Source organism: Schistosoma mansoni, chromosome 2 (genome assembly GCF_000237925.1).
Source record: "Schistosoma mansoni strain Puerto Rico chromosome 2, complete genome".
Lineage (NCBI taxonomy): Eukaryota > Metazoa > Platyhelminthes > Trematoda > Strigeidida > Schistosomatidae > Schistosoma > Schistosoma mansoni.
In genome coordinates, this window is record NC_031496.1 from 28,120,907 (window position 1) to 28,132,944 (window position 12,038).

The 12,038-nt window shown below is 33.3% G+C and overlaps 1 protein-coding gene and 1 non-coding gene across 2 annotated transcripts in view; one reads left to right on the top strand and one right to left on the bottom strand.

Moving 5' to 3' along the window:
* Positions 1 to 9,901, bottom strand: part of Smp_125480 (hypothetical protein) — a gene marked incomplete at its 5' end in the record, with an annotated part of 32,387 nt that extends 22,486 nt beyond the window's left edge. Inside the window, one exon of the mRNA XM_018796288.1 lies at positions 9,806 to 9,901. Within this exon, the coding sequence (XP_018650515.1) occupies positions 9,806 to 9,901 (96 nt within the window). The remainder of the gene's footprint in view (positions 1 to 9,805) is intronic.
* Positions 9,435 to 9,501, top strand: Smp_tRNA_00121_Gln_TTG.1.1. The gene has a single exon. It is a non-coding gene (tRNA).
* Positions 9,902 to 12,038: the final 2,137 nt, after the last annotated feature.

Consider the following 12,038-nt stretch of genomic DNA (forward strand, 5'->3'; position numbering starts at 1 on the left):
AGACATTAACACCGTCGAATACCGGCTCAGTGACCTAGAGGTTAAGCGTTCGCACGCCAGGCTGATAGGTCTTGAGTTCGAACCCGGCGGGCGGGATCGTGGATTCTCACTGCTGAGGAGTCCCACACTAGAATGAAACGGCCGTCCAGGTTTTTCATGGTGGTCTAACTTTAGTTGACTCATGAATTCAACTATTAAATTAGATTAATAATTGAGTGCTATCGATTCGTGGTAGGCTCAGATATCTTCTAATTTTTATTTTATGATTTACAACTTAAATAACAGTATTTTCACTCATAATTTATAGATCATCCATAAAAAAGTTACTAGGTGTTCGGAGATTGTATAATTTCAAATGGTCTAAATCATGGGTGTTGAATTTAGTTAAGAGAGCTGGTGAAAGCCTCTGAAACATTGGACAATTGTTTCATCTTTTGTAGTATAAAGTTACGGCTCTCTTGAAAACAAACACAGGTCTTAGGAAATATTTGATAAAAATTTATCAATTTCAGAAGGGGTTTTCTGTGGAAATTATAGTAATTTTAGTAGTTGAGTTCATGATTCAATTGAAGCTAGACCACCAGGTTTTCCATGTTTGTCTAGGTTCAATTGACTTATGATCTCAACTATTTAAATAAACTTATTAGGTTGAAGGTAATGAGCTCGATGTTAACTAAACCTGAATGTTTAGGATTTGTATACTGCAACAAAACACTTATCGAAAGCTAAATGGTTTTTGTTATATCGATTGAGTGAGTGCTTGCCCAGTTGATACACATGACGTGATGAGAGGAGTGAATTATCGATCAGAGGAATGATACACAAAAGCCGTATGAGCAGTTTTGAGTACTTATCAGTATTGCTTTCTGCCTAGCCCAGTCAGTTAAGTCCAGAACACCAATAACAACCTCTGCAATATGAATCATTATTCCCAAACATACTGGGTTTATATACCAACCAAACAGACCACATCGTACCATAAAATAGAAAATAGCATATGTACAAGATTTAGAAAAATGTGGCTGTGAATAGGGAGAACGGTAATTAATGGACTCGGTATAACTCAGGAATGGTAAATCGTATAATAATAGTCTATAGGTCAAAATAAAGCTCACAATGAAAGGAAACATGAATATGAATAGTTTAGTTACTTAACAATTAGGAAATATACATATAATATTGGTTCATAGATAGTTCTCAAAGTTACCATTCACAAATCACTTCAGGATATAACAGTTTTTATTCGCTAACTCACTAAAGCCAGTCTTTAATGAAAATCATAAGCCATAGCTTATGAAAAAAGAGAAATGTAAACTTGATAAGAAAACTTATTTTAAATATTTTGAACTAAATAAATCAATTAGTGATTTACATTAAATTATATAATTTCATATTAAAAATGTATTATGTATGTATCGTATATTACTATGATTGTTATCAACAGGTGTACATAGACAAATGTATTGTAATGTCTGTTGCTATGTTAAGTTCATACAATTTATTATAACTTTTGGACTAACCAACTTATCCGTTTTCCTCAAGCTACATTTTGACTACACTTTAATGGCCCGACATATGAATCCAGTTCGGTCGTATGAACGATTGCTGTCGAAATAAACATATCACCAATCCTCATGTATAGTCATTGACTTAACTCGCATTAGTGAGGAACAGAATTAAATAAGTTAAATACGAGAATAAGTTTGAATACGTATATTTTTTATAATCATTGTTTGGTAAGAGAAATAAAACAAAATGACGCGCAATGGAGAAGATGAGTGATCCGACTCGATTTAACCAAGCGTGAATCGATATTTATAGTCGAACAAAAGTAAGCTACATGTATGTGATGAGTAAAGATAAGAAATGCACACACATACGGTCATATAAAAGTAGTCATGGTTAATAAACGAATAGTTGATGAGGTCGAGATGTGACTCAAGAAGGATGAATAAATTGACCCGCCCGAAAGCTAGAATAAGCTATGTAGGCTTAGCATAGCAACTGACACTACAGTATAACATTTGTTATAAATTACAGATAAATTACATCTTGTCTGTTCAAGCGTAATTTTGAACAATAATTGAAGTACGTTAGTGAAGGCTTTCAGCTGTTCCAGTAAAGTGTAAATCAATGATCACTATCATTGTGAAAAATAATATTAAACTCCAAATTACTGATGTAGTTTCATAAGAGGGGAACAACTTTCAATATGCATCATTGACATAGTGTACTATGAAATATATACTATTCTATCCATACATATCGTTTGGATTCGAAAGACAATGACTGAATTTTGAACTGTATTGCTGGGCACCGACTCAACGATACAAAATGGTTAACAATTTTTCACGAGACCTGAAACTCCCTGGTCCAAGACCTGAAAGTGTAGTAGCTGAGAAATGTTGAGATGTCCTACACTTGTACCAAATAGCTGTTCACCGTTTGATGTCTTTCAGTGGAGCACCAACGAAGATTATTCAGCGACAAATAAAATCAACAGATAATGCTTCCAGTTAGAACACTGAAATTTAAGGTTTAAAAATAAACTTACATTTGATTGAGTGATGGCAAAATCTACATATAATCAAAGTGAAACCGTAGGATTTCATAGTGAGTATCATACTACTTTGATTTAGCTGGCTTCACTTCATTATTCTCCACTGTCATTGTTAGGTCTTCCACGTATTTCTACTTGTCAGCTCTAACGCTCTTTTTAATTCTCTTCTTTGCTTCTGTGCATTCAGCTTGTTCCTTGACTTCCTGTGTTCTTTTTGATTGTTGTCTTCTTTCTCTCTTGAATCTTGTCCAGTGTTTTCATAGAGATCCGTTCCCTATGATGATACATCTTGTGACCCAGAACCTCCTGACATTTTAAAGTTAATACTTCATTGATCCCTTTCCAATTATTCTCAATAGTAGTTTTTTCTTCTTCCAATAGATCTTGTAAGGCTTGGAACATGTTGTTGAGAGCTTTCTTGAATTGGTTGAGTTTGTGAGTATTTCAAAGGAAGGCTGTATTGAACCTTTGTAATGCTGTTCCCCCAGTTGTCCAGTGTTTTTCTAGCTTCAGTTTCATCTTGGCCAAAACCGGGTGGTGATCTGTAGCCATGTTAGCACTTCACCTAGTTCTCATATCTTTCATTGTGCTTTGGAATTTTTTGTTGATACAAATATGATCTATCTGGTTCTCTGTGGTATGGTCCGATGAGACCCGTGTAGCTTTGTATATGCGTTTGTGTGGAAATATTTTGCCGCCTATAACCAATTTGTTGAATGCACATAGATTTTCAAATCTTTCCTCATTTTCATTTCTCTCTCCTAGCCCATGTCATCCCATTATATCTTTATATCCTGTGTTGTACACTCCGACTTTAGTATTTAGATCTCCCATCAGGATGATGAGGTCCTTTCGTGAACATTTCGCTGTAATTGATTGCAGCCTTTTGTAGAACTGATCTTTATTGTCGTTGTTGCCATCATTGCTGAGTGCATAACATTCATCGTGATTCCCTCCTTTGCTTTGAAGGACGCTTTGATGATCTTGGTGTTATATCACGACGAGAATAGTGAATGGTAACTGTTGGGATCTATTTCTGGACTAATACTATACATATATCTTTATTGTATTATTTTAATGTCTGACAAATAAAACAGAAGAAAACTACGCTTATACAAAATTACATAAGAATAAACATCTTTAATGAGACAAGATAATGCTTTAACTGTATGTAAATCTATTTTCACCTAATGATTTGCTAGTTTCTATAACCAATGTTTATTGCTTCCAATGGGCATCCAATGTTGAAAACTATTTTACTCGTGAACTAATCAGTGGTGGTCTAACATTAATCGGTTCATGATCTCCACGTACGTTCGACCTTCATTTTAATCTAAGTTTTATATTTAAATTGAATCTTATTCAATGATCACTACACAAACAGTTTATAATGGTCAATTTTCCATCTTTATAACAGCCGTCAAATAACATTCTACGATATAATGTGAATCAATATTTTTCATATTTTCTTATCGATTCTAGTGTTCATAGTGTTCATAACAGATTTGCGCAGTCACATATTTTCTATCTAAAAAAAAACCCAATCGATATAATGATAAGAGGGAATAAGTAGATAATAGCTGGAAGGAACATTATCAGGCGATTTGAACAAAGAATGGAGTGTTTATCGCTTGGTGAATCATACCAATGAAGGATAGGCGAAAAAAATAACAACGGTTGACATAATTAAAAAAATAACCGTTTAACTATTAATGATTGATATAACTGGGTCATTAATAAACAGTAAGATGATATTTCCATTAGACTTTATGGATTTTGTTTTCCTTTCAGTAACATACTATAGCTACCGTTAACAATATAAACAGAATCAACATGTTTACTACTAAAACCAATTTAGAAACATTTCCAAAATAGTTAACCCAGATGACTATTATGTAACATAAAATAACTGTTTCAGAAAACATGATATATAATATATATATATATATATATATATATAAATATCATCCGAGGAGATCTTTATTAAGTGACTGTAGTCATATTGGTAAGCTAAAGGAGAATGCATCAAAAAACGGGAATCAGGTAATCCCTCCTAAACAACTCTACCTGAAATCTAAATTTGATACTTGGTAAAGTTTTATATCTTCACTGCTGTGAAGTTCCATACTTTGATTTACCAACTATTTATTTTTTTAAATTCATTCAGTATTGTTTGTTCGAATCTTCTCATCGATTTGTTAGGCCTGCAACTGGTCAGTCTCTAATTGGCATATGTACATACTGTGCGTATTGCCTCCTATGTCAAATTGATAAGTCTATGCTTAATAAAGATTTAAAGCTAACAAGGTATGAAAAGACCCATTAACGTACAAATTCACGAGGGCTTTCCATATAATATTTTCGTCAAATTGGTTATATTTACTAAAAATCCAGATGGAACTGAGAACTAAGATGAATCGCACAGACGGTCACTTAATACATGTGTTTACATAAATCAATATACTGACGTTCGTATGTGTTATAGATATTTCCCATTTGTGAAAAATAGCTGTGGTATTCATCGCTTTTATTACATAAATTACCTCCATGTTTAAAACGAATGTAGCTTAAGTGTACCAAGAAATCAATGTTCTGTATGAAAATTAGTAGGAAGAAGTTATCTATACCTGTTTGTTATGAACATGTCCAGTTATAGAGTAGCCCTGATGAAAAACACAAATGTATATAAACATTAGGTCTTGAAATGTGATAGCTAGTGAAAATTAGACTTTAATATACAGTAATCATTCATTAAATGAATGGAAAAATAACCAAAAGCATTAGATGGGGATACACTTGATGAATATTGAAAACGTTGAGAATAATCTAAGTCATAATGATACATGCATTCTATAATTCAATATGACCGGAAACAAGTCAGCCTGATAGTCTGGCTTTAATTTTATATATTGAATATATTATGGTGCGGGTTACTGATATCCACATCAGTAGTATATGGTGATGGTCGGGCATTGAATGTATTTCAGTAGATCGATAAGGAGAGAACGGGAACGGCACGTAATTGGTACGAAAATGCATAGAAAATTATAATCGGTGACCTTGGACGGATATTTGCAGAAGAAACAGTCAAATTGAGACAATTGATTGATAGTTTGCAAATTAACTATTCACGATATGGTTCTCATATTTTAATGAAATAGTCGGTAATTTTGTACTATAATGCATTAGATTGTTCCCACCCGTGTTCTTGTCCACTACAATATGACCTACGAAATCTGTATTTAATAATCGTTTACATTTATAATGAATTGTATCAATCCTTATTTTGTGCAAAATATTCTCGAATATTAGTATTTAAGATAGTTCCACGGGAAAAATTGCGCGTTTTGCTAACTATTTGCTTGTTTGGTGTTCATTTATTGCAAACATTACGCTAATGATACGGATTCCTTCCTCCATAATTATTCTATCAAATTAAATGATTAACCACAGTCAGTAAAATTCATACTACGTTTCCGCTGTTATGTAAGTATTTAAGCAAATCCACGTAGCTGAGATATATTAGATGGAATAGGTTTAACATGATACATTCAGTTCCTGGCTGGTATCTAACATAAATATACACGATTTCTCACTGTATTAAATTATGCTGACTTGTCTGAAACTATCCTAGAAACCAATACGATAGTAAACAACAACCATTTAATCCTTTATATAAGATTAGTTCTCAGTCAACATATATTAGCCAATATTACACTGATTGATAACAGTGTATTAACTAGTATGTCATGGTTGTTTAGTCACTTATGCTAATCAAAGTATATTGATTATGTAAAATTGTAGTCATTGTTCAGCAATGACTCAGAATGTACCCACTTTCTATACTACGCGGTTGGAGGCAAACAGTGGGAATCATTGAGTACAGGTCCTATTTTAGTTGAGTTTTAACTTAAAGGGATAGCTTCTATTCAAGTAAATCAGCGGTTAAGTTTTTGATTATGCAATTAGATGAAGTGAGTTTGAATCCCAGCAGGACCATCAATTCCCTCAAGATTAACTATACATTTTTCTAATGAGTACTAACTAAAATGAAATTTATAACCTGGAATTCCTAACGATTCCACCCGATCGTCTAGATTTAATTGATGTTTTAATTTTAAATGACTCACAAATTTCACTTGATACTGAAAATAATTGTTGCACACCTTATTACCTTATTACTTCCCGAATTGACTGTAGCTAAACTAATGGCCATTCTCAGTGAAAGCCTGTTTAGAAATCTTCGTTTTGATTACAATACATTCTACTGAAAAATGCGTGAAAGTAAATAGAAGTAAATATTGAGTATTCTCTGATTTGTAATGAATCAGCGGTGACACCATAACTTATGAGTGACCTTTGAGATATACCAAAGTAGCCTTGAAATATTTCAGCTACTTACTAGGGCAAAAATAGGGTTATGAATTGGTGTGAAGAAGTAAGATTCGTAGTTAAAGATAGAAGTAAAAGTAAGGAGCTGAAGTGTGAAATGTCTTCACAAACTGACATCAGCTATAAAGTTACAATGCTACTTAGTTATATTGTCATATGAATTTCGCGCCAAACCTTGAATCTGATTAGTTCACTCATAAATTATAGCGCTGACAAATTAACCAACACTGACTTGTAATAACAGCCTTTCAAGACAGTTTGTTTAAATCTCCGAGTCGAACAAGTTGTTTTCAACTTCACAAGTATTGGGTTAATTTGTTTTCCTAGTTTAATTATTGATAATTGACGAATCGTAATGTACTCATATATCAATGTATTCATAAATATATAGACTTTGCAACATATCATGATGATAAATATAACGCAGAATCCAAGCAAAAATAGTGTAACAATTGGTATATTCTCAGAATTGGTCAAATGACTCATGATTTCAACTACAAAATTACTAAAATCTCCAAAAAACTCCTTCTGATAATAATCATATGCTCACTGGTGACTGACTTCAAGAGATATTTCCTGGAGTTCTAGTGGGAAGCAGTGACCAGTGGAGTTTAACCAGGTATGTTGTGAGATATCAACTCACTGAAGACAATTGTGGATGTGTCGCTCAACTTCGTGGATTGGTTGATGTTAGACATTAACACCGTTGGGTGACCGTTCAGTGGTGTAGTGGTGAAGCGCTTGCGCGCGAGACTGATAAGTCCTGGGTTCGAATCTCGCTAGGCGGGATCGTGGATGCGTATTGCTGAGGAGTCCTACACTGGGATGAAACGGCCGTCCAGTTGGTATATTATAGCACCGACCCATTTATTCAATGTTTTAGCGAAATAATAGGTGATTATATACGAAGTTACGAATCTCAAAAATATAATGCAGAGATGGAGAAAAGAAAGGGAGTTCATATTAGAATGGTAGTATTGATAGATATTGGGGGTTGAAAATAAATGTCAGTTAGTCACCATTAAATAAAACTATTCAACATACTTTTGTGAATATTTTGAGAACAAAATATGATAAAACAACAAAGTGAAATTCTTACAGATTACATCATTCATTAATCATACTTAACCATTGAAGAACAAGAAGCACTGGATTATTGTTGCGTTCTTGTATGGAGTTCATAGTCAGTATACATTCATGACCTCACCGGAAATGGAACTCCGAAAACTCGATTTCGACGGGAGTGATTGATGTTCAGAGCACTGAACAAGCAGCCGGGGAAGTTAATTTCATGCAAACTGTCAAAGAGTCTTATAATAGGATGAAACACCTCTCCAGTGCTTCCCGGTTTTCACTGGTCGTTTAACTATGATCAACGTATTATGCGAATATAGTTCAAAAAGATGGGATGAAAAGGTATGTAGAAAAAAGTACTAGGACTCAAGAGTTCAAGTAATATAAAGAGTGGATACATCGGTGTCACTACGACTAATTCTGAACCATGTCACCCAACGATTCCAAACACTGATCACCTTTATCTCATAGAACCTAACCACTTAATCTACATCTACAAACATGGCTTAGACCAACAGTCATTCACTGTATATCAAATTATGAATCATTTAATATGATAATAACCTATCATTGTATCCTTAGTACTGCTGCTTATACTTGGAAATGATAACTACTACGATTCTAACGACGCAGAGTAAGAACACAAAGACTAGTTCAAAGAAGATTTATTAATCGTCTAAAATCAAAGTACTAAATTTGCTCACACTTAATGACTGGTTAATGAACATCATGCAAATGAAAATATACGCAAGATTACTGTAAAACACATACGAAGTTCACAAAGAACAATACAAAGATTATATTTGTCACACTATAAAACGATCATACCTGTCATACTGAATGAAAGTTACATTTTACTGGTACAAAACATATTGACCTGAAATTATGTTACAACACTAGAAAATATGAAGCCATTATCGTACTGACTACAATTTTTCATTGCAATTAAAATCAATGTTAAAATGTTAAACTGGGAATAAAACTAATGTCATAATATGTTACACTGAGTTAGGGAAGAAAAATACGCAAATCTGTATAAAACATTATTTACATACTGATCTTTAAATATCTGATTTGTTTGTCCTCTTACTACAATTAACTGTCTGAAAATTATCTTAAGTACGTAATATGCTCTGGATTAATACAAGTTAAATTATCAATAACGATTTTTGTGGAATTGAGCTTCAACAAAAAATGCTTGTAAGAAAAGATGGAGAGTGGCTAGCAGTGGAATCCAGCACGCGCGTTTCGTCCTCTTCGGGACTCGTCAGCTGGATGTGCAGTATGCACATATGCCAATTAGAGACTGACCAGTTGCAGGCCTAAACATCAATGGGAAGATTCAAACAACCAATACTAAGTGAATTTAAACTTCACCCCATTGCACAGGCAAGTGGCTATCAGGAATCAGTAGCTGAGTGGATAACGCGATGGCATTTGAAACAAAAGTTACTGGGTTCGAGTCTCAGAGTGGATATCAACTCTGAGATGCAGGCACATCCAGCTGACGAGTTCCAAATAGGACGAAACGCGCGTCCTGGATCCCACTGTAAGCCACTATCCATCTCTGCTTACAATGCTTGTGAATTAAGGCTATATCGAGGCAATACGCACAGTATGCACATATGACAATTAGAGACTGACCAGTTGCAGTCATAAAAATCGATGGGAAGATTGAAACAAACATTACTAAGTGAACTTTAAAAAATGCTCCATTTTTATTTATTAACAAATATTATGAAAATTAAATATAAGCTAATTAAATACATTTCTACTTACCTTAGCAACAATCAATCCTTCCATAAAATCTTCATAAAGTCGAAATCCCCACGGTGGTCCATTACGTAGAATTAATCTTTTCTCTACATATGTCATATTGTTACTTTGTTAAGATGAAGTTGAAATTAATATTTATTCTATATATTCTTATAAATTGTATCTACATATATCCCTTAAATAATTATACAATCATTGACAACAATAGTAATCATTAATTAAAATGATAAATCTAATTAAATTATTCTATTCGAAATTGTTTCCAGGGGTAAAAAGGAAATAAGAATTACTGAAACTATTAAAAATTATGATCAGTGATCCATTTCATATTTTCAATGAAAGTTTAAAAAAAAAAGAGAAGTTCTTCGAAATACATGACTTTCGAAACATCCTGTCTACATAATTATTATTATCATCACTGCCCATATTCAATATTGATGCGAAATACAATGTGTCATCTGTACATAATTCAACTAGGTCATTGAACGAATATATAGTGCCTTCTTCTTCTTTTTTTTGTTATGTTTTGTATCTTGTTGAATGTAATCGCCTACATTTATAGAATTTTAGTAAATAGGAGAAAACCCCACAAGTTTATTGATTTTAAAAAAGGGAAACTTCAAATATCAAACACACAAATACAAATACACACACATATATATGTATTTATATCTGAATAAGCTACATATATTTACTAAAATATAACAACAGGAAAAGTGGTATATGTGTGCACAGTGAATGAACCAATCAACTTACTCTTAAATAATCTTTTTTCCTAATGGAAAATAATCGTTATTATTGTGTATTTAGGTGTATGTATGTATGTATGTGTGTGGTCACTTACATCGATTCTAACGCTTTAAAATTAAAGCAAAATCATCATATGATTGAATATGTTTAGATTTATTATTTCACTGTATTACCATTTCAGTGATTTTAATAGTGTTGGAATGAAGATTCGTAAAAGAGAAGAATTTATACGGTTATCTATAGAATAGAAGTAATTGCGAGGTATAGATACACGAAAAAGAACAATGAATTTTGTCAAAGATATTGATTTTGTTTAAAAATTCTTTCTGTATAACATTTTGAATTATTTGTTCGTTGGTTTCGGTGTTCGTAATGTAATTTATGAATGTTGGTCGTTCATAGGATATTCAAAGATCTATTTTTTTCGTAGCAATACAGTGGATTAATCTGACATTTGCCCATAGAATAATAACAGTAGTGAGAATTACATGAAAATTATCGATTCATTCATGATCTATACTGTGATCACTGTGAATTTATAGATCAAGCTCACTAATCATTTCAATAACTAAAACAAGCATTAAAATAAATAACAATGCTGTAAGTTATGAGTACAACCAAAATTATTCACATCATGAACTGACATTATCTTGAAAATTATTGAGAATGAGACGCTGCATAGCTGTTGCTTTCTTAGCACTGGATATCTACAACTATACTGGGAGTCAAAAAGAAGACCTTTAGGTTTTGCAGACCAAAGATGGTAAGAAATATGTTCCAAATTGATATATAATGTAATAGATCAAGGCAAGAAAAGTTGCGAAAAAATTGATGGTGAATGAAGACTCGCTTAATATCAAAAATAAATCATGATACATATACGATTAACATTAAGTACGAACAGAATTTACAATTGTTTGATCAATAGGTGGTGATCAGTGTCATGTGTGTCAGGTCCTTTTTAGTGCATATCGAATACTATCGACCAAGTTGCAATGTGCCCACTCGTCTAGGTGACTCACCATTGTGTGCATTATGTCGAGATAAGATGGTGGTTACAGGTAGTCGTTAACAAACCCTAGATATATATTTCGTGCTACTTGGCACTAGTCAGAATGGTGTACCTGTAATCTTGAGGGAACTGATGCTCTCTGACATATTTGATCCTGTGTCATCCAGCTCCGCCGTTAGAGATATTACCACCACCACTACTCAGCGATCTATCAACTGTGAATACATCTCAGTCCTACAAGGGGTCGGCCGTGGCCCGGATGGCCGAGTGTTAACGTCTCTAACTGTGAAGCTAGGTGACACGGGATCAGTCCCCTCAAGATTACAGGTACATCTTTCTGACTGGTGCCAAGTAGCGCAAAATATAGATCTAGGGTTTATTGTTGACTACCTCTAACGACCACCTTATAATTTACAATATCATAAAGCTAGATTATTACGACTAGTTTCATTTAGTTATTGAATCATTCCTTCC